At 40.7% G+C, this 23,914-nt stretch overlaps 2 protein-coding genes across 3 annotated transcripts in view; one reads left to right on the top strand and one right to left on the bottom strand.

Moving 5' to 3' along the window:
* Nucleotides 1-480: 480 nt before the first annotated feature.
* On the bottom strand, nucleotides 481-23,773 carry TDO2 (tryptophan 2,3-dioxygenase). Its single transcript, XM_077477101.1, has 12 exons — nucleotides 23,621-23,773; nucleotides 23,421-23,526; nucleotides 20,016-20,106; nucleotides 17,650-17,720; nucleotides 16,199-16,326; nucleotides 15,768-15,954; nucleotides 14,595-14,702; nucleotides 13,641-13,752; nucleotides 11,594-11,651; nucleotides 11,406-11,485; nucleotides 9,651-9,741; nucleotides 481-6,424 (listed from the first exon to the last, which is right to left on the bottom strand). The coding sequence occupies exons 1-12, from the start codon at nucleotides 23,653-23,655 to the stop codon at nucleotides 6,271-6,273; spliced, it is 1,221 nt and encodes a 406-aa protein (XP_077333227.1). The 5' UTR covers nucleotides 23,656-23,773; the 3' UTR covers nucleotides 481-6,270.
* ASIC5 (acid sensing ion channel subunit family member 5) overlaps nucleotides 22,045-23,914 on the top strand; it is a 98,502-nt gene continuing 96,632 nt past the window's right edge. The window contains exon 1 of one of the 2 annotated variants that reach the window (XM_077477099.1): nucleotides 22,045-22,265. In XM_077477099.1, the coding sequence (XP_077333225.1) occupies nucleotides 22,241-22,265 (25 nt within the window). In that variant the 5' untranslated portion in view covers nucleotides 22,045-22,240. The remainder of the gene's footprint in view (nucleotides 22,266-23,914) is intronic. The other variant, XM_077477098.1, reaches the window with a different exon arrangement.

Genomic DNA, 23,914 nt, shown 5'->3' with positions numbered 1-23,914 from the left:
GATTGCTGTACTAACATCGGATCTTTACAGCAGCTCTGACCGAAGCTGACAGTTTTTTTCTTTGGCTCAACCCGCTGGGTACCAGGAATTGCAGTGCAGACAAACAGAATATAAAAAATACAATGTTTACATTGCCATAGGCCAGCTCTCAAAGGACAAGGATAGAAGAGGCTAAGGTAAGAGGTTATATTTGGGAAGCAGAAGGGTATCGCTGGATATATTGCAAATGCTAACATGTTTACCCTAGACCTAACCTAAAATAAAAGGAATCTAGTAGGTGCTGCTGTGTTGTGACCTCGAATGGAGGGGTTTGATCTTCATATACTTAAATGATAAGCTCCGGCATAAGATTTATGGTCAAGATATGTTCCCATTGAAACCTATAACTGAAAATCTTGTTTAAAATATTTTGCTTAATCTCTTGTGTATATATGTTATGTATATATTTCATTTTTCTGAGAATAACGTACACACACAATATGAATAGAAAAGGAAATAATATATTTGAATAATATAAAGAAGAGGTAACATACATATTTTATAGACATTTTCAAAAACTGTTAATTTTAAATTATGAAGGGCTATGTACTGATTTTGTATAAATAAAGTATTTTAAGTTACAACAAATGTGTTATTATATTTAAATACTGTTTCTTTACATATATATAGTTCTGTGCAGGTGTGTGTATGTACGCACACATAAGCATGGCCGGAACCATGTTAATTTTAGCATCTTTACTAATACTAAGTAAATATTTTATACATTCAAATATTTACATAGAACTTCAATTACTTTTTTTTTTCTTCATTGACCTGTGAAACCATACAAGAATAGTAACATTTTTTAAGTGTGTGTGTGTGTATGTATGTATGTATATATATATATATATATATATGTATATATATATTTGTAGAGGGACAGCCTGGGACAGGGTTAAGTGGGGGTTGATTGAAGAAGGTAGGTACTTCCCCTTCAGCCCTGCTGCTTATTATCAGGTGTGCTGAAAGTGTCAGTGTGGAGTTGTTGAGTAGGAGAGAGAGACACAGCAGCACGCTGTGTGGAAACGTCCATTGCTGGAAGGTGTACCTGCTGGGTGAGCTTAAACCACAAAAAGACTTTAGTTGTGTTTGGAACCATGAACTGTTACCTCTAAGCCTGTGGGCTGATGAACTGTGAGCTGTACCTGGGTGCACATCAGTGTGATAAGACAAGTCTGTCTGGTCTTATGTTTTGTTTTTGCTGTTTTGCTGAATAAAAGCCAATTTTATTTTACTGGACTGCATCTGAGCCATCTCTTCACCCCTCTGATCCCCTACAATTGGTGGAGCGTGCATCGGGCAGTTTGAGGGGTCCAGTCTAATCCAATGTCCTGGGTTAAAGCTGCGCAGACAGTGAAATCTTCTGAACAAGCCATGAAGGATGTGGTTAAGCAGCTGGTACTGGCTAATACACAAGCGCAGGCCCGCCATCAGGAGGCCCAGCAGGCCTTGGTACAAGCACAGACCCGGCAGAAGCAGATCCTGGTGCAGACAGTTGCTGTACAACAGGAACCAAATCACTTACTGAGTGAACAGATAGTAGGATTACAAAAGATGCTGGCCCAGCAGCCTGAAGTGACGAAAGGTGACCCCGCTGTAAAGAGTGACCCCTGGAAGGCAGTGCAGCGGACCCTGCAAAAGATGACGGCCTTAGAGAATGTGGAAGCATACCTAGCTATGTTTGAGCGGGTTGCAGCAAGGGAGGGTCTGCCTAATAAAGACTGGGCAGATGTACTGGCTCCTTTCCTGACTGCAGACCCCCAACAAGCGTACTGTGACTTGGCCCCGGAATCGGCACACGATTATAAGCTCCGGAAAGCAGAAATCCTAGCAAGGCTAGGAGTGACTGTCACTTTAAGGGCAGACCGAATCCATGGCTGGCGCTTTGACAAGGCTAAGCCTGCCCGTCCGCAGCTTTACCACTTGATGCACTTGTTCCAAGATTGGCTGAAACCTGAGGAAAAGACACCCACTCAGATTGTGGAAAGAGTCGCACTCGGACTACCCAGGGAGCTCCACCGATGGGTGGCTCAGTCCGAGCCTCAGTCACTGGATGAGATGGCTACAGTTGTTGAGCGCTACAGTTGTGAGGAAAAGTTCCAGGAGAGTCCCTCTGTCACAAGAGAGTGGGCCCATTTCAAAGAAGTGCATTCCAGTACCAGTGTGCCTCCCAGTGATCGCATAGCGGCTGCTCGGAGGGATAATACAACTACCAAGAGCACCACAGGACCTAAGCTTCCAGGGAACCAACAGGGGGAACCCCGTGATGTTCACTGTTGGTCCTGCCATCAACTGGGTCATCTGGCGGCCCAGTGCCCAAGTCGGGAAGAACCAATGGAGTGTGACGTGGGTCGCCATCGCTCCATGTATGTCCATGCATTCTGGGCTGCAACCAACCTAAATCCGCATGAGTGTGTGGTGCTGGTCAATGGACAGGAGGTGGTAGCACTCCTTGACTCTGGGAGTGTCGTTACCCTGCTCCGATCGGATGGGTTGCCAAGAAAGCTGGTACCAAGGGAACAGGTTGGGGTCATCTGTGTGCATGATGATGTTAAAAACTATCCGGGGGCCTGTGTGACCCTGTTTACACCAGCAGGAACGGCTAAACTAAAAGTGGGGGTGGTCCCAGGACTACTGCATGATTTACTAATCGAGCGAGACTGCCCCATGTTTTGGGACTTGTATGAGCAAAAGCTCAAAGGTTCGGGGGTTTCCCCCAAAAAGCAAGAACCCACAGAGGTGGGGAATAATACTGTGTTGCAGGAGGTTGTTACTAACTATCAGTACCAGGTTGCTGAACCTGCAGAAAGTGAGCCCGGGCCCCTGAAGGTGTTTGCGGGTTTGGAAGTGGAAAGTACCTCCTCTGAGCCAGACATGTCAAATCTCGGGGGCTCCCGGGAAGATTTCCTTAGTGCTCAGATGAGTGACCCCACTTTGATCCATGCCAGGGAACAGGCCATGGTCTTAAACGGTGAACCACAGTACCCTGGAGCGGACGTGAAGTTCCCCCATTTTGCTGTGAATCATGACTTGTTGTACCGAGTAACTAAGGTCAATCAAGAAGTGTTGGAACAACTGGTGGTACCCAAACCTTTTAGGTCTAAGGTGTTGCATCTGGCTTATAGTCATGTACTTGGGGGTCACCTTGGAGCGGCTAAAACTCAGGAACGGGTTTTAAAGCGTTTTTTTTGGCCCGGTGTATATCGAGAAATTAAGGACTACTGTGAGTCCTGCCCTACCTGTCAAAGAACCGCTCCAATACCCCATTTTTGCAGTCCACTGGTAGCGCTTCCAATTATCGAGGTTCCCTTTGATCGCATAGCCATGGACTTGGTGGGCCCCTTACCTAAGTCAGCTAGGGAACACCAATACATTTTAGTTGTCCTCGACTATGCCACCAGGTATCCGGAAGCGGTCCCTTTAAGAAATTGCTCATCCAAGGTCATCGCACGGGAGTTGTTTCAGATGTTCATGAGAACAGGGCTCCCATCCGAGATCTTGACAGACCAAGGTACCCCGCTCATGTCAAAAGTGATGAAGGAACTCTGTAACCTGTTTAAAATTAAACACTTGCGGACTTCAGTGTATCACCCACAAACTGATGGGTTAGTGGAGCGGTTCAACAAAACCTTAAAGGAAATGCTAAACAAAGCAGTTGAGGAGGATGGTCGGGATTGGGATTGCTTGTTGCCTCCCTTGTTTGCCATAAGAGAGGTACCCCAGGCTTCCACGGGGTTCTCCTCCTTTGAGCTGGTTTATGGGAGACACCCCTGTGGACTAATGGATATAATGAGACGTGGGAACAAGAAGCTTCCCCGTATCGGAGTGTGGTGGAACACGTGTCTCAAAGGCAGGACCGAATAACAAAAGTTATGCCCATAGTACGGGAACATTTGCAGGCTGTGCAAAATGCCCAGAGTCGGGTATACAACCGGTCTGCCAAGATTAGAGAGTTTAAACCTGGGGATCGGGTGCTGGTCTTAGTGCCTACCATCGAAAATAAGTTTCTCGCCAAGTGGCAAGGACCCTTTCGAGATAGTTGAGAGGGTAGGCAAGGTCAACTATAAAGTCCATCAGCCCACCAAACGTAAACCCTACCAGAATTACCACGTCAACTTGATCAAACCATGGAAAGATAGACAGGTTTTGACAGTCAGTCTGAAAGTCCCGGAAGACTCTCCCCTTCTCAAAAACAGGAGTCCTGGGAGTTTTTGCAGAGGAATCGAGACATTTTTTCAAACCTACCGGGGCTAACCTCGATAATTGAACATAATGTCATTACAGACCCTGGCGTTCGAGTAAACCTCAAACCCTACCGCATACCCGAAGCTCGCCGGAATATTGTGTCGGCCAAGCTTAAGAGCATGTTGGACCTTGGGGTCATTGAGGAGTCTTCAAGTAGCTGGTCTAGCCCTATAGTCCTTGTACCCAAGCCGAATGGAACCTGGCGGTTCTTCAATGACTTTCGCAAGTTAAATGAAGTCTCCAAGCCAGACGCGTATCCCATGCCCCGGGTCGATGAATTAATCGAGGGATTAGGACCGGCCCAGTACATCACCACTCTTGACTTGACCAAGGGATACTGGCAGATCCCACTTTCCCCAGAGGCTAAAGACAAAACTGCATTTGCCACACCCGAGTGCTTATGGCAGTATGCCCGAATGCCATTCGGGTTACATGGGGCCCCAGCCACTTTCCAGAGGGCCATGGACTTCGTCCTGAGACCTCATAAGGAATTCTCAGGAGCCTAAGTTAGTTTCAGATCATGCGCCCCTTAAGTGGATGGCCCAAAATAAAGATAAAAACTCCAGAATCACCCGATGGTTCCTTGCTCTACAGGACTTCAGGTTTGTAGTGGTACATAGGGAAAGGTACATCAGAATGCGGATGCCCTTTCCCGGGTCTACTGCCACTGGAGTCATGGTGTCCAGACTCCTGGCCTGGAACAGTGGGGGGGGGGGGGGGGATATGTAGACGGTCAGCCTGGGGCAGGGTTAAGAGGGGGTTAATTGAAGAAGGCAGGTACTTTCCCTGCAGCCCTGCTTATTATCAGGTGTGCTGAAAGTGTCAGTGTGGAGTTGTTGAGTAGGAGAGAGAGACACAGCAGCACGCTGTGTGGAAACGTCCATTGCTGGAAGGTGTACCTGCTGGATGAGCTTAAACCACAAAAAAGACTTTAGTTGTGTTTGGAACCATGAACTGTTACCTCTAAGCCTGTGGGCTGATGAACGGTGAGCTGTACCTGGGTGCACATCAGTGTGATAAGACAAGTCTGTCAGGTCTTATGTTTTGTTTTTGCTGAGTAAAAGCCAATTTTATTTTACTGGACTGCCTCTGAGCCAGCTCTTCGCCCCTCTGATCCCCTACAATATACTGTGTATGTATGTATGTAGGTATGTATATATATAATATATATATAATATATATTATGTATCTAGTCTTTCCCAGGAAATAAAATCTTAAAAAACCATACAAGAATACTAACATTTTAAGTGTGTAGGTGTGTGTGTGTATATATGTATGTATGTATGTATGTATATATATATATATATATATATATATATATATATATATATATATATATATATATATATTCATTCAATAGGTTAGGTGCACAGAACGGTCTATTGGAAGTATCTAGTCCTTCCCAGGGACTAAAATATAAAAAAATTAAAGGGTTTTGCTGCAAAAGCGATGAAAATGTATTTGTAAAAAATCACATCACATCAGGCATTTTCAGGTGACGTTTTGGGCTAACAATGGTATCGCCCTTCTTGGTATGTGGTCGTGAAGAAGGACGATATCATTGTTAAACCAAAACGTCACCTGAAAATGCCTGATGTGATGTGATTTTTTACAAATACATTTTTATCATTTGTGCAGCAATCCCCTTTTATTTATGTGTGTGTGTTTGTGTGTGTGTGTGTGTGTGTGTGTGTGTGTGTGTGTATATATATTTATATATTTATATTAAAATGTCTTTTTTAATGTATAGTTTTTTTGTTTTTTTTTGGTTTTCTCCTAGGTACTGTAAGACTTAAGAATTATTTTGTGTGTTTAGCCTTTGAATAAATTCAGATCTAAAAATTTATAAAGACATGACATCATCCCATTAAGTACAGCAATTTGTAATTTCTAACATTTCTGTAAAATCTAACATTTTACATGAAGGTTTATTTGCTCTTGAAACATGCAACTTGAACATCTGCCAGGCGGCTGTATTTGGTGTCTTCAGTCAGAATCCTCACTGCTGAAGTAAGAACTGTCGCAACATTCTGCAGTGTACAGAAATTTGTGTACATTCGGGTTCAATCGAGGTACCCAGTGTCTAGGCACCAAAAACGTTGAAAGATTGAAAAGATCCACAAAAACTTTATATCTGTCACTGTTGGGGGGGGAAAACAATTATTAGATACTGTTGTTTGGTCCATTAAAAGACATTTTCTTTTTAACAAGTCTGTCCACACGGTTATTGGTATTTCAGCTACGGGTGATCCTGGTGGCCTTAATAAACCACTGACCTCTTCAGCTAAAATGACTGTGGTAAAGCGATCCTGGATCCTGGTTCTGAACATTTATGGAGTTAAATCTCCATCCTGCTGCAGGAGGAGGAGGAGGTTTGCTTTTAATTCTTGAATTTTGCATAATGAAGAGTGAGCTCTTCTTTTAACATAGTAAACATCTAAATCCTAACTTACACAAAATGCTTTATCATACTAGACTTAGTATCTTAATTGCCTTTTTTTAAGATAAAATACGTGTTTTAAAGTGTTACTAAGCCCAGGACCCTGCATTAACTATATCTGGTCTCTCACAGTACACAAAACATAGAAATGCAATTATTTTAGTAAATATAAACTGCTAAATACCTTTTCTCATCAGTAGTATATAACAGTCTTGTGACTTCTATCAGTGTCCAGCCGAGCACTGGTTAAACCTTGGAGGAGTTTTCATTCTTCATTCTTCTCTGACTGTCTTATGAGGTTGCATGACCCCTGACCCTATGTCTAGACAGTGCTGGTTGGCCCTGCGTGGATCACATGCACCCTCCCAAGAAAAAAAAACTCTCTCTCCTTCAGCCCTTTTTACATTTTCTCTACATGCACTCCAGAAATAACCACATGCCATTTCCCAGGACTGGTTTCCTGATGATGGTAATAGTGGACCATGCCAGGGTATTTTGTGTTGAAACAACCATTTGTAGTCTTCATTAGAAGCCCATGTGAAGTGATGATAATGCAGGATTGCCAGGTATTTATTTTTTTATTTTCAAGCACTTAAAGAGGAACTGCACTCTGCTCACATAATTTGTAACAACATTTTATATATACTGTGATTCTGTACTTGCCAAATATGCTGTAGACATCTCCCTCCACTAAGACTGGCTGCATCCATTTTAACTGTGGGCAGCTGAAGCAGCTGCCTGTTCACTTCCTGGATTTACACAGAGGCACACCTCCAGCTCTGCAGCTCTCATTGGCCCTCTTATGACCCCCCTTTCTGGCAAACTCTCACGAGACTGAGTGAGAGAGCTGTGCATGATGTCATAAGCCTAGGTTTTTTACCAGACAAGAAACAGGAAGTAGGCTGTATAAGATATTTACTGGCAGAAAAAAAAAAATTCTATCCAAAGTTAAAACAATAAGGGCAGAAGTTTTAATAGATGGAAAGTTGAAAATATTACTGAAGGTTCGCTTTTACCAAGCATACTTGCATTTGCAAATTCCTGCCATAAAGTAGTTACAGTGGGGAGAAGAAGATTTTTAGGGTTTTTTTCACTCAATCTTTTCAACAGGACCTTAGGAAACTTTCACCCTGAGTTACTGATTGATGAAGATTTCAGTAAGGAGAGTCAGGTTATAGTTCATAATTTTGTCTGTGGGTACTGTTGAAAAGATCAAGTTACTTCCTACTTGTTTTCTTCTTGGTTATACTTTTAATATCCTGTGGATAAAGTGTTATTGCCAGGAAAAGTGGAGGTGGTACAGCTAAGGCGAGGAGGAAAAATGCTAATTGACTCCTGCAGGGGAAAAGTGATTTTTGACCACTATAAATGAAAGTGGTTCTAAAGGCAGAAGGTTCATTGGCTAAGGCACAGCAGCAGGAGCCATTGGCTCCCACTCCTGTCAATCACAACTAGGTGAGTGGGAGGGACTCATCCAAGCTCTATGTGTCCCATAGACACACAATTGCAGCTAGGGAGCAATCCTGCTAGAGTGCCCCCATAGCAAGCACCTATGGGGGCAGAGCACCGTTGGGGAACCCGAGAATAGTAGGATCGGGGCTGCTCTGTGCAAAACCATTGCACACCGCAGGAACGTATAACATGTTTCTTATTTAAAAAAATAATAATTGTAGGTTTAATATCATCCATCTTAACCATCTCCCACCCGCCATATTGCCAAATGACAGGTGGGCGGTGGCTCTCTTATTCTGGGACAACATCATATGACACTGTCCTACTCTTGCCACACTTTTGCACCCACAGGGGTGCGCAGCGCAGTGATCGGTGGTGCGCTCCTGTCCCTGGGATACGGTGCGTCACTGTTCTCAGTAAGGAGCTGATAATGAGGCTCTTTACCCATGTAGTCAGCTGTGTCCAATCACAGCTGATAGCATGCAAACAAGGAAATACTGGTTATTATTTATTATTATTATTATACAGGATTTATATAGCGCCGACAGTTTACACTTCGCTTTACAACATTGGTTATCGGCATTCCTTTCCTCACATTGACGGTTTGTGAGGAGAGAAGAGCCAATCAGCGGTATTTCCACACAGGGGAGATCTGCACAGATAATTAGGGCACTAATTATCAGTGCAGCCCCAACATTGCCCAACAGTGATGCCAGTCAGTGCCTGCTCATTAGTGATGCATATTAGTGTCTCATCAGTAAATAAATACAAAGGTATGTGGTGTTGGGCAGGAAGAGGGTAAAAGTGCCCCGTAGGCAATTAGTTAAAGGTCATATACCAAATGTGAGAGCACATCTTGGGTGCAGTGTTGTCATGAGGTGAAGGAGTAGATTGCAGTGGAAGAGGTAACCTCCCTGGCGGTATTCCCAAGTCTGGCCGGGGTGAGATTTCAGTGCCAAAAGCGGTAACCCCAAGCCAGACTTGGCTTGGCAGTATCTATGTAGAGGTTACTTACCTTGTCCCCTGGATAATGCAATGTCTCCTCGCTGTGATCTGCGAGCCCCCGTGTCTCGCTCAATATTTCACAGTGCTGTGCTCCGTTCCCTGTGAGCGTTGTGACGCACGGGGACGGAGTTCGGCACCAAATTCAAAAAGTAAAGAATACAGTATACTTTAATTGTTGATGACGTGAGGACATGTCATCATTACAGGAGCAGAGGGGAGCACCAACTGCAAGGGGTGCAAGGAAGAAGGTAAGTGCTCCTCTACTAGACTAAACAAGTGTTTAACACTTTATATATTGGGGGAAACGCCACAATTTACTGAAGATTTATGGCCAACTGGAATTCAGCATTTATTAAATAACTACTCACTGGCAATTTTCTTATTGTTATTTCTCATGCTAATGCATTCGATAATACTAGATCTAATATGCATAACAATCTTACATTCACTTTCTGAGCAATCATCTCACCTTACAGTTGATCGTAGATAGTGGTAACCTGATGAACCACCTGTCCCAGCTTTGCTGCCAATCATTCGATGCACCATGCACACATGGTTATCTAAGGGAGAAAATAACAGATGTCAGTATGTAACAGTGGATTTGGCAATCTGCCTGCACTTGACCACTCCTGCAACCTGAACAAATAGATGTGGCTTAGATCATTCTCATTGCTTGGTATAATCAGACAGGAATGGGTTACAATAAAGCAATAATGTGCATGCATAAGCATCCCACAAACAAGGTTAAAAATCACAAGGTATTCAGTAATAAAGAACCTACAGATCTTTCATTCCCCATTGTCTGTAAGAGAACCGACTGTCTACATCCATAACTCACTTTTTTGGGGGGAAATTGCAAATTGTAGTTTTAAATTTTTTTGTTAAAGTACATTTGTAAGCATACCTTTTTTCGGCCAGAGGATTGAAAGTTTAGGCCTGGTTCACACCTATGCATTTTTTTTAATGCATTTTAATTTTTGCAGAAACACACTTCAGTTCGTTTAACATGGTTTCCTATGGGTCATGTTCACATCTGTGCATTTTCTGGAAAGGGCCTGGGACTTTTTTCAGTTTTTTGGTTCTATAGACTTTGATAAATCAAAAACCTGTATTGAAAAATGCAAAATGCACCTGAAGTATGCAAACTGCAACCTGCATAGGTGTGAATATAGGTGTTAGGCTTGATTCACATCTATGCATGTTGCTTTTGAGCGTTGCTGCAGTGCTTTTTGCGGTGCTTGCCGCTTTTTGCGGGTTGTGTTTTTTTTTTTTTTTTTACAGTGTGGTTGCTTAGCAACCAGCTATATACAGTGTAAAAAAATGAAAAAAAATATGCAAATCGCGTCAAAATCGCGGGAAAAATGTGGTAAAAACGTGGTATTTGCGTTTTTGATGCAGGTCTATTGACTTCTATTACATGCAGAACGCTGCATTTTGCATGAAAAAAAGTCCCCAACCCTTTCCAAAAACGCTAAGGCACAAAAATGCATTGATGTGAACATGTTCTATAGGAACCCATGTTCAAAAATGTCCCTGCATTTCTGCAAAATGCATCAAAAAATGCATTAGTGTGAATCAAGCCTAAAAGCCCAGTAAGGTTATTTTTTTTTTTTTATGTAAGATTTCCTTTCATATCTAGGGGGCACAACAGGAAGTGGTCTTGTCCAAGGCACAATGGCCACCAAAACAGAGCAAAGCTGTCCATAGCTGGATCTTTTTTTATTTTGATCATCCAGTGGGCTGATCAAAAAATAAATAAATTACAGATTCCCCCATCCATAAAAGCAAGGTGGATTGAGCAGTCACCCTTCCCCCCCCACTGTGCTATTGTATTCCAACAGTGGGATTTCCTCAGCTCTCAGAATACACTGATCAGCACTGCAGCTAGTTGACTGCCTACGCTGATTAGATGAACATTTTCCAACATTCCTGTTCAAGAGAAGCCAATTTTTAGATTGACGTCTCAAACAGGAATACATGGATCAAATTTCATATGGTTCCTGGTGAACTGGCCGATTTTTCGATCCATCTATGGCCAGTTTTCCAGCAGTAACAGAGAAACCTTACAGAGGTTCTAAACCTTTCACATTGTACCTATTACAATGATTATTGTACAGATGTAAACCTCATGTCATGGTGATAATAGAGTATCCTAACATAATTTTAATTGAAAACACTAAGAACATGAGCTAACTACTGTAAACAAGCTTAATGCAATACGCACATCTCCATTTGGTCATCAGTACATCAATATCCATTAGCGAGGTGAGCAGTTGAAATGGGACCTGGAAGCGTGGTTCCTCCCTAGTGAGACAGATAATAATAATAATAATAAATGTTAGGTAACTGAATATACAGTACATATATAAATACATAAATTACAACTACTGGATGTAGGTAATTTTAGCATACCTGTAGAAGTAGATCATTAAAGCCCCCTTCAGAGCTTTATATGACAGCCGTCTTTCACCTGTTTAAAAATATTACACATTTAAAACCTATAATATGGATATAATTCCACTACATTAATATACATAGATATTTATATATTATAGTTATATACATGGATATAATTATCACTGCATTTTATTTTATACTGTTTACTATTTTAAGCTTACATAAATTGCTTCTTATTTTGTGAAATGTGTGACAAGAACATATTTTCTGGGGGGATATTACCCTGCAAAAGAGTCATCATTTTTGAACAAAACCGCACATAATTCTGTGATGACATGCCCAATAATGAGATTCCCTTGTCATTAGTATAAAGCAGTTAGAATAATGTAGCACATTGGTTGTACAGTATGCCAGTGTACATTTCTTTCAAATACATTTTATTGGATCTTAATAAAGTGTACAAATATTGGCCAACATGGTCTAAAAAAAAAAATGTATAGAACATCGTAAACTTTCTATAATAACATCTGTCACATCACAGCTGTTTAAAGAGTAAGACAACACATAAACATATAACGCATTCCATCAATCATCCACATCTTAGCAAGCATCCTAGGACATTATTACAAAGTGAAGAAAAAAAAAACGAACAAAGAGAAAGAAACCATACAAAAACTTAAAGATACTCCTTTTTTTAAGGAATACAGCTGAATCTTTTCTACTGTTCCCATCTATGGTGGATATTTTCAGAAGAGTCATCTTTGTATGTCATTAGTTCATACTTATAAATCACATCTAGGTGGGACTTAAAGTGTTACCAAACCCAGGACCCTGCATCCGCTATATCTAGTCTCCCACAATACACAGAACATGGAAATGCAAACATTTTAGTAAATACAAACTGTTAAATACCTTTTAGCAGTATATAGCAGTCGTGTGACTTCTATCAATGCCTGATTAAAGCTTGTAGGCAGAGTTTTCATACTGCATGTCTGTCCTATCAGGATGGGACCCCTGACCCTCTGGAAAGTGCTGATCACATGCACTCTCCCAAGAAAAAAAAAAAAAAACTCTCTAGCAATACACACGAAACTGAGCATGTGCAGCCTTACTCCAGTAACTCTGTTTTATCCGGACATGTATTGGAGGCAATACAAGAAGGGGAGGATCTGTGTGTACAGGATCAAACAGCCTTTTTACACAATGCAGAGGCATAACCCCTTAGGTTCCACAGTGAGTATAACAAGCATGCTTTACTGCATATACAGACTAATTTTACTGTTGTGGTTTTAGTAACACTTTAACCTCAAAAATTTTAGGAAGCACAATATGCCAGTGTACTTTTCACATAGATTTGATTTAAAGAACACATATTATTGTTCCTTGTGTTTATAAAGAACCATATTTTGTACTGTTTACCTAAAACCAGTTTGCATCAATTACATTATCTGTTGCCCAGCAGGCACCTAAAGTATTCACAGTCATTGCACAAACACAAATTCTAGCCATACACACAACCTATTAGTTGCATGCAATGAGCTTGATTCAAGTACTGATTTCAACAATCTAGTTCCTATTGAGCCATTTAGAGGTTAATTGGAATAGGGAAATGAGCACTTGCATGCATCAGACATCGTTATGTAATGTACAGAAAATAAATTTACCGACCAGAATATGGAGCAGTTGCGCATGGAAACCAACCAGCGTCTTTCTTTCATTTTAAAAGCCTAACTGAAAAAGCTGAAGATATAATTTGATTGATATTCACAGCTGTAGTTTTGATAAATTCCCCCAGATATGAATTTTTCTTTGCAACAAGTAGTTTTCTTTGTGTGAGAATAAGAGAATAGAGAATAAAGCTTTCAAAGTTTGAGGTCTTCATCTACGTTTGTACATTCCAGCTGGTTTCTTTTGTGATGTATAGCTAAGATAGATGGCTCAGATAAAATTCACTTACCGTATCTTTATTAATGGCATATTACTTTTATTTTGTTTTACATTTAGTAGACTGCAGAGTTCACATATTTGGATTTAAAGATTTCATAACGAATAGTACTTGTACCTTTACTAACAAGATGCTCATGTCTCTTCTCATCAAATAAAGCAGTAAAGACTTCCCTTTGCTTCTGCAGTTCTGCCAGATGTTCTTCTTTATCCTCTGAATCTGGTTTAGCCTTAATAAAATAAATTCATATGTTTTATTAATGTTTTAAACACCAAACTCTAGTATGCTATACAATCTACATAGTTGTATAGGATGGCACATCACAATATTTACATGAATAATGTACCTACAAAATAGACATTTTAATATACAAGGTTCAGTATATCTTATGCCGCGTACACACGAGCGGACTGTATGGCGTACTTAGTCCGTCATACAATCCGACGGACAGTCCGCCATACTTTCCACTGAACGGACTTGACCACACACGGATACACGAACAGTCCCTCGAAAGCTTGCGCGATGACGTGTACAGCACGTACGACGGGACTAGAAATAGGAAGTCCAATACACAGCAAAGCACCCTTCCGCCGTGTAAATCCTTTCTGGGCATGCGCCATTCTTAGTCCGTCCAACTAGCACACTGACGACCGTATTGTCCGCTGAAACCAAAGTATGACGAACAGAATTACGGAAATTCCGAAATACTTAGTACGCCAGACTGCACGCTGAAAAAGTCCGCTGAAGCCCACACACGAGCGGACTGTCCGCTGAAATGTGTTTCGACGGACTAAGTACGCCATACAGTCCGCTCGTGTGTACGCGGCATCAGTGAAAACTGGACTTTTAGCTCCATCCCCTGATGAATTTTCTTGGTCAGACCTGCATACACGTGTTATTCCCAATACCATTTTTTCAAACAAGAAGTGTTCTGAGGTATGCAATGATGAGCAAACATGTAGTAAGTTTTGATCAATAAAGCAGATATAACCAACCCTCATTAAGAAATTGGCACAATAAATAAAAGGCTGTTTATATGATAGATTAATGAAAGTGGCTACCTATACATACCTTTGCTTTTTGGAGCTCTTCCTCTAATCCTTGAAATATATTGGTCTGTAATTCCCCCCAGAAATTAAATCCAGCTTCATCCAATCCAGGTGTACGTTCGAGCCATGCCTTAAGTAAAATATTAGAATATAATATCATGGTCATTTGTAAATTCAGGACTACTCCAGAGCCTCTCCCATCCTCTGGAACTCCCTGCCCCAGAATATCCAATCAGGCCCTAACCTGTCCACCTTTAGGGAATCCCTGAAAACTCGCTTAATCAGGGAAGCCTATCCCACACCCACCTAACAACTGTCCCCAAGCCATCCCCATTCCCCGCATCTATTACCTTTTGTACCACCACCCCCTCCTTTTGGAATGTAAGGTCTATGAGCAGGGCCCTTCTGTATTGAACTGTACTGTAATTGTGCTGTCCCCCCTCTACATTGTAAAGCATTGCGCAAACTGTTGAGACTATATAAATCATGTATAAAAAAAATAATCTACCTATTAGATCAGTGTTTCTTAACTTTAGTCCTCAAGGTGCCCCAACAGGTCATGTTCTCAGGATTTTCCTCAGATGAAACTGCTGTAGTAATTACTAAAGCCCCGTACACACTATCAGATTGTCTCCTGAGTTTTTCCTTCAGATTTACCAAAACCATGTAGTAGAAGGGCCTGCCTGATTGCATACACATTGAAACTCCTAAAGTTTGACCTCATATTAGATGGTTTTGGTAAATCTGAAGGAAAAACTCAGCAGACAATCTGATAGTGTGTACGGGGCTTAAGGCACTCAAACTGATCAAATCACCTGTGTAAAATAATGGAAAGCTGGAAAACATGACCTGTTGGGGTGCCTTGAGGACTGGAGTCAAGAAACCCAGTATTAGATGATTGAAATCATACAGTTTTTCTCTTTTTCTGTTCTTTTAAATAATTTGTATCTCTGAAATTTTATATACTAAGATAACTATCCAGTTACATACTACTTGCTTATTGATGTAATGAGATATAGATACATAAATAAATCTGATTGATATGTGCAATAACTAAGCAATCAATCACTAAACTGATCTGACTATGATAAAATCTGATTGGATACTATGGGTGCATATTATCTACTCTGTGTTCCGCTATACAGAATAAGACCAGCAACAATGAACACCTTTATGTTTAGATCAAGTGACTTACCTCAACCAAACCCAACAAGGTGGGTTCTTCTTCAGATTTAAGCAGTATTTCATTCTCTTTTCCTTTAAAGTTATCACGGTAATGACGTCTGTTATAGGGAACCCTTAGACTTTCTGGAACGCCAATTTTATTTTCTAAAAGTCGAAATTGCAGGCTCTGGAAGCCAGAGGCTGGGGTTAGATACTCCCTTTTGGATTAAAAGAAAAACAAATATAAAAACTTCCTTACATGACTTAGGATCCATCCAAGAAGAAGCAACTGACCAGTCACTATGACAATAAACATAATGTGCCCTATCTTATTGCAACCTTTAAGCCACTTAACATGACAATATATTTTTCAGTGCAGTTTAAGAATATTTTCTTTCTCCAAAAAGTCCAATAAAGAGATTTAGATTACAAGAACATTATCTGCTAAAAGCAAAGTCCTACCTGAAGTCGAAAAAGTCCATAGGGGTCATGGTCTCTAGAACTGAGAACTGTTCTACCAACAGTTTTAGAATCATTGAAATACGATGAATGCGCGTCACAACTTTCAGCATGTTTCTTTCATCTCTCACCTAGATGAGATCATAATCGAAGTGTGACTGCACTTTACAGATAGAGATCATAGATAAACAGAAATTGGTGCACTGATCAAAAATATCTGACATTCTTATCAATATAGAAAATAGTTTCATAGTTAGTAAGGTTGAATAAAGACACCAGTCCATCCAGAGTGAGTGTCTACAGTTGTCCCTATCCCTGTACATTGCACACTCACAGTGGTCCCTACCCTCAAGGAGCCCACAATCCAAGGTCCCCATTCATATACTAGGGCCAATTTTGGACAGAAGCCAATTAACCTACCTGCATGTCTTTGGAATGTGGGAGGAAACTGGAGTACCTGGAGGAAACCCACGCAGGCACAGGGAGAACATGCAAACTCCAGGCATGTAGTGTCATGGTTGGGATTTGATCCAGTGACCCTTCTTACTGCTAGGTGAGAGTGCTAACCACTACACCACTGTGCTGCCCCAAAATAAATCAGATTAGGACACATCAAATTGAACTCAACTGTTGCAATTTATGATTGTAACACAATCCACTATGGCCGACATTTTCATCTGATTCTTTACTATTTTGTTTTAATTTTTGTTTTATTAAGGCAATAAAAAAGACCCAATGTTTATTTTATTCCATTTTATACAAGCTCGTATATCTGTTGAGCTGATGTTAAAAAAAAAAAAAACAGCAGTTAATGAGAAGGCATGCAAGAAAGTGCAGTCCATGGTAATAGCCTTCAGGTAAAGATGAATTATGGTGGACAACCACTTTACGGTGGTGTTCAAGGTGAAACCAAAACAAAAAAAACTCAGTGTATCTAAACTGAAGTACAGACATTTCATACATTGCAGTTTAGCAATCCTTATTGTGGTTGCTGCATTTCTTTTTTTTTCAAGCTAAGTACATTTTCTGCAAGTACAGGGAAATATCTGTTTATCTGATCTGAATGCTAGTGTCCGTGTAGCTGAAATGTAAAACAATCTGATCATCCTTCACTGCTATCTTCTATGAACTACAAAACACCCTGACATGTAATGGAGAGGAGAAGGTGTTCTGTATTCTTAACATTACTCCTCCAGGGGGTGAGTGAGTGAGCATTGTCACCCTAGAATAGAAGGTGTGTTACATGGTGAAAAAGAAAGGGAAAAAACCAATAAAGATATATAATCTAACCTAGGGATTAGTAAATAATGTATTACATTTTTATTTTTGGGTTTAGATACACTTTAAAAATAGACTGCAGAAAAAAAGTAGTGCCTATAGTGTATGTGCCAATGTAAAAGATGAGGTGCATTACCTATTATTCACTTGGTGCTTTGTGTAATGTTTTTACTTACATGTTCATTCTGAAAGATTTCCCGAACAGAGTCTAATTCCCAAAGAATTTGCTTAAACCAAAGTTCATAAGCTGCAATAAAATTAAAGACAATATCATTATTATATCATAATATATTAAGTATGGGCTTGTAAAAAAAAAAAAAAAAAAAATATATATATATATATATATATATATATATATATATATATATATATACTCACCTAGATGGATGCAGCAACCTGATGCTGCATCTGTTCCCTGCCATCTCTAAGCCCCTGTACACACGGTCGGACATTCTGCCAACCAAATCCATCAGATTTTGTCCATCGGATCTTGTCCGAAACTGTTGCATACACACGGTCGGACTAAGTTGTCGAAAAATCCGATCATTCAGAACGTGATGACATAATTTCGTTACGATGGGACTACGTTCAGGCTAGTAGCCAATAGCTTTGATGTAGGAATTTGATCTGAGCATGCGTGGCACTTGGTCCGATCAGTAAGCAGGGGGCCAGTGACTGTCTGTCTCTGGCTCTCTGCTCTGGCCCTCCAGTGCTCACTGGAGAACTGGGCTGTAGAGAGGGCAGCAGGGGGCTAGTTCAGCCTCTCAGCACCTCACTAAGAGGCTGAGCCAGCTGCTCGTCCAGGCATCTGGGTGGATACCGACTGTAAAGTCGGGATCTTTCCCAAGCCTGGCTTGGCTGAGTGACGTCTGAAAACGGGTTACAGTGCAGAATGAACTGCACTCCTGTGATCCCCAAGAGATGTACAGCCAAAAAAGCTCTGGCTACACTTCTTTAATTCTCTTTACCATTCCTTTAGGCCATGTGCTACGTAAAGTACACTTTTAAATTAAGTTTACATTGCTTAGCTGACTTTTCCTTGTACATTAAAGTTTCTAGTGTTAGTTGTTAATTTTTGTGTTACTATGAAAAATGTTACTTGAGTATAACCCTGGAGATTTATGATCATTTTACATCTCTTATTAAATCACAAGGCTAAATTTAGAGTGAAACAATATAGAAATCTCTTTTCATTTTGTAATTTAGCCTAACAGTAGGGAAACAGCAGCTGTTGTGGTGTGTTATATTTACTTAGTTCTTTTTCTTCAAGAACTCCTGGCACTACCTCCTCAGGAAAGTGAGGAGAAATCATACAGCTGACAAAGGTCCAATCCCTTCTCTACTTAAAGTGATATTAAAGTCTTGATTTTTTTTGTTTAAAAAAAAAAAAAAACACAAACATGTTAGCCCTTGTACACACGATCGGAGATTCCGACAACCAAATCCGTCAGAGTAATTCCGACGAATTCATTCCGGAAGCGGTCCGGAAGTGATGTTGCATACACAAGGTCGGACTAAGTTGTCGGAAAATCCGATTGCACATAACGTGATGACGTTATTTCATTACAACGGGACTACGTTCAGGCTAGTAGCCAATAGCTTTGGTCTAGGAATTTGATCTGAGCATGCGTGGCACTTTGTCCGTCGGAGTATGTCCGATAGGAACATTTTGTCTGAAAATTTTACCGGCAAGTTGGAAAACTTGGTCCGTCGGATATTCCGACGGAAACAGTCCGATGCAGACCACACACAGTCGGAATATCCGACAAAACGGTCCGATAGGACACATTCCGTCGGAATCTCCAACCGTGTGTACAAGGGCTTATACTTACCTGCTCTGTGCAGTGGTTTTACATAGAGCAGCCCAGATTCTCCTCTTATTTGGGTCTCTTGCCAGCACTGCTGACCCCTTCCTCCTGCTGGGTGCCCCAACAGCATGCAGCTTGCTATGGGGTAGACAATCCGAGCTCCTGCTCTATGTGTCCATTCAGACACGGAGCCATGGTTTGAACCCGCCCCCTCTCGCTGCTCCTTGGCTCACTGACGTTGATTGACAGCAGCGGGAGCCAATGGCGATCACTGCTGTGTCTCAGACAATCAGAAGGGAGAGTCCCGGACAGCCGATGTTCTCATGCAACACTTCTGGATCGAGATGGGGCTCAGGTAAGTATTAAGGGGCTGCTGCATGCAGAAGTTTTTTTTTCTTAATGCATAGAATGCATTAAGATAAAACACCTTCTTCCTTTAGAACCACTTTAAATCGATTTTTAATGTGCCCTACTTGGAGAAATTTTTGATCACTTGCTGTCCTGATGACAAAATAGGGAGTAAAGGGCAATTTCCCTGCCATAGAAGTTCTAGCAGTCAACACTCCATGTTGATACTGATACTTGGAATAATAAATAGATCGCTGCATGTCCAGTAGGTTACAAAGAGATCAAAGAAATTGTTGCCAGGTACAGCTATGACATTAAAAAAATAATTGAAAAAAGCAACATAAAAAGAAAAGTTCTAAATTCTGTTTACAGCTTTATTTGCTTACCTTGATGAGTGACAATGAAAAGGTGCTCATCGTGGATTTTGTTTCCCTTCAGCTCACTCTGTAGTACCTGTGCGTCCAGCACTTTATCAAGCTATAAAAAATATACTATATTTTTTTTTTTGAAACTCCGTTTTTTATTAATAATATTTGGCACAGACATATATAATAAGCAGACTGTATACATCTTTGTGGGATATAAACAAAACTTGATAAACAATGACAAACCGTACAACAATAATTGCCCTGTACCTCAGTTATAGCAAAATCCTATTCCACTTGCAGTTTTTATTTCCGCCCCCTCCCCCAAAAATATACTATATTTAATGCTTTGCTACATTTTTTCAATTATTAAAGTACTAAAACGTATATATTTCACTTCTTTAAAATAGATTATCCCTTGGCAGGGAAACCAGCTCCCCTGTCTGTAATTAGCTGCTTGGCAAGAATTCAGCTTTAAAATAAAAACTTTATGAAGTGAAGATGACAAGAGCACAGCATCAACAGTTTAAATTCTTAAATAATGCTTAATATAGTACATGCGTATAATCAAGCTAGCTTAACATTGGGAACAACGTTCAGCATACACATAGCACAAAATGTCATTAACAAAATTTAAACACCTTTTAATTCACTTGCCAAAATGAGAATTGCCCAGTACATTGACCTATCACCAACAGTTTCTATAGAAAATGTGACATGATTAAACTGTTGATGGTAGTTCCCTTTGATTCTTTTCTTTGATTCTTTTGCATGACATTAGTTATCTTCAGATTATAATAGCCTATTAAAAATGTATCTTTGTTGAGTCAGTCTTGTGATTCAGTTACAGCAACAAGACAGCACAGCCAGGTCTGCAACCTACACTGCGGGAGATTAATGGTGCAGCTCTGTTTAAAGTCCTAATGATAACTCTAGTTATAATTTTTATTTTTATTGCCGTGTAATGCCCCGTATACACGATTGGAAATTTGGCCAGCAAAAGACCGATGAGAGCTTTTGGTCAGAAAACGCGGCCGTGTGTATGCGCCATCGGACTTTTGCTGTCCAAATTCCAGACAGCAAAAGATTGAGAGCAGGTTCTCAATTTTTTTTGGTCGCAAAAAGTTCAGATCGGAAAGTCCGATCGTCTGTACAAATGTGCAAACTTCCTACGCATGCTCGGAAACAATTTGATGCATGCTCGGAAGCATTGAACTTAATTTTCTCGGTTCGTCTTAGTGTTGTACATCACTGCGTTCTTGACAGTCGAAATTTCAGCGAACTTTTGTGTGACCGTGTGTATGCAAGCCAAGCTTGCTCGGAATTCCGTCGGAAAAAACATCCAAGTTTTTCCTAACGGAAAATCTGCTTGTGTGTATGGGGCATAACAGTATCTATCTCACCCGCTTTGTGAGTAATTTTCACACTGGCTCGTGTTAACTTAAAAAATACCCATTTAGTGTCAGCAAAGACTTTTTGATTTTCTTTCTCAAAATACTCTAAACGTAATTGGATATTTAAAGTAAATGCAAGCCAATGTTAAAAATTAGACGTTCAAGTTTCTTTTTTTGTTTTCTATACCTTCACATAAAGATACTTTAAGATTTGGACAGCCAATTTAGGAGAGGCGATACAGTGCAAAGAGTAACACAAAGGCTTCTATGGCTCTGACTTTTAATATGTAGTGTTTCTACTCCTGCAAGTGGCCCTGGGTTTTGTGGTATGTAATGTGAATAAACTATGACTGTGTTTGCCTTGTGCGCATGTTTTGGTGGAGAAGATTTATGGTAACTGGAAATGGTGGAGTTTCACACAGTGAGTGTGCACACAGTGACAGTGCGTCCCTTAAGGGCACACGGGTGTCGCCCCCCTCTCTCCAGCCACCCTCCTCTGTGTATAATGGCATTGCATTAATCTATCAATGGCCACTGCCGCCACCCCCTATTCAGGCATCCGGCCCCTTTTCGGATGCCAGGCACCTGAATTCCAGCAGCAGGGAAAAAGGCTTCAAAAAAGGTGAACTGCGAGCGCAAGGCATAGTGTGTTAGAAAAGCGAATGAATATTCGCTTTTCTAACACTGAACCGCGTCTCAGCCAATCAGGTGCATGGGTCTTTTACCCGTCACCTGATTGGCTGAAAGGACAGGCACTATGATTGGACGCCTATCAGGAGGAGGGGAGGAGACACACAGAGGACACAGGAGCTGCTGTCTGACCCACTGCAAGGTCTCACCGCTGCCCCCCGCATGCCTGATCCGCTACTGAGACAGGGTAAGTGCTGGGCAGACGCCGAGTGGGCGGGGGGGTCACAGTGGCAATTTTTGATGGACACAGTTGCACTATTTGATGGGCACAGTGGTGCTACATGATGGGCAAAGTGGCAGCATTTGATGGGACACAGTGGCTGCGTTTGATAGGCACAGTGGCTGCGTTTGATGGGCACAGTGGCTGCGTTTGATGAGCACAGCAGCTGCATTTGATGGGCACAGTGGCTGCAATTAATGGGCACACTGGCTGAGTTTGATGAGCACAGTGGCTGCGTTTGATGGCACAGTGCGTTTGATGGCAAATCTTTCACATATTTTTACACTTATTGGTTACCAACCTAATAAACACCTGTCCTTTTATTGATGCCCATGGACATTTAGCTGCTAGTTAATGCTATAGCAAGATCTGATGTCTTGAAAATACTTTTTATAGATTGGCACATAAACATGCATGATTAAATCCCCTGAATGTGCATACTTATATCTGTCAAAATAGGGGATTGTAACCAGGTACCTCTGCCATTGACTTAAGCTGGGTATATGCAGAAATTTTTTTAACAAAAAAAAAAATTATGACAGATCTCCGCATCAACAAAAATGATGTTGATGCAGGCATCTTGTCCTGCCAGAGTACAGTAATCAGCGCTAGCAGCCATTTCCTGAAAACACTGGCAGAATTCTGGTTTTCCAGCATGCCCATTCAACAGAAGTTTGTTAGATAGCGCTGGGCATGACTGCATTCTTCATAGACATTTATGCCAGGGAGATATAAGCGTGTATAACATACATACATTATTTTTGAAGATGTTATAATACCACCCTCTAATAGCTATAATCAGCTTTTTTAGTAACCTGTTAATTAATTTTTTTCTGAAGCGAGGCAGCTGTAAAAATATGGGGTTAAAACAACATTTGTTAGGAATAGCTAAGCTATTTTATCTGATAAAAATATAAACCATAACTATTAGCAGCAAAAATGTTTGTGAGTTGTTACAATTTGCTCACAGTTATCAGGTTCTGCTAGTGACCAGGAATAGCAGTAGTTTTCAATATCACACAGTGAAGTTTTAACTCGTATTCTTTTGATTTAAAACATACAAAATCTAATAGAACCTTTTAATGTTTTGTGTTTTTATTTTACGAAAATAAGAAGACTTACCTGTAAATAGTCACCATATATGAGCCCTCCCTTGCTAGCTTTATTTAATCCATCTTGTGCACTGTCCCCATTTTTGTCATCCAGAGATAGTTCGTTAAATGTATGGCTTAAAAAGAATACATATTTACAATTACATAAACGGTGACGGTAAAAACATTGACTTATTCTAATGACTGTTATAGCCAAAACCTTATACTTACTGAAATCTCCTTCCCATAAACGGACATCCACTCATTGTGTATGTTATGTTGTAGTCAATAACCAATCAAACTTGAAGCGATTGAGTTGTACTGTTATTTATACCTGCGGTGTGTGCTGTGCTAGCCAATCACCTCTCCACACTTTCATTCTGCCCATATAATGTTAAACTTTATCAAACAGCAACTGAGATGGCTATCTCTGTGTCTGTTTGCTGTCACTGTTCAAACCAAAATAGTTGTAATATTTACTTGCCGTAAAAGAACTAATGTCATCAGACTAGGCCGTCAAATACT

This window comes from Lithobates pipiens, unplaced genomic scaffold (assembly GCF_037356315.1).
Source record: "Lithobates pipiens isolate NorthernLeopardFrog02 unplaced genomic scaffold, aLitPip1_a1.2 Scaffold_13, whole genome shotgun sequence".
In the NCBI taxonomy this organism is placed as follows: domain Eukaryota; kingdom Metazoa; phylum Chordata; class Amphibia; order Anura; family Ranidae; genus Lithobates; species Lithobates pipiens.
This window is presented reverse-complemented; position numbering and strand designations above follow the sequence as displayed.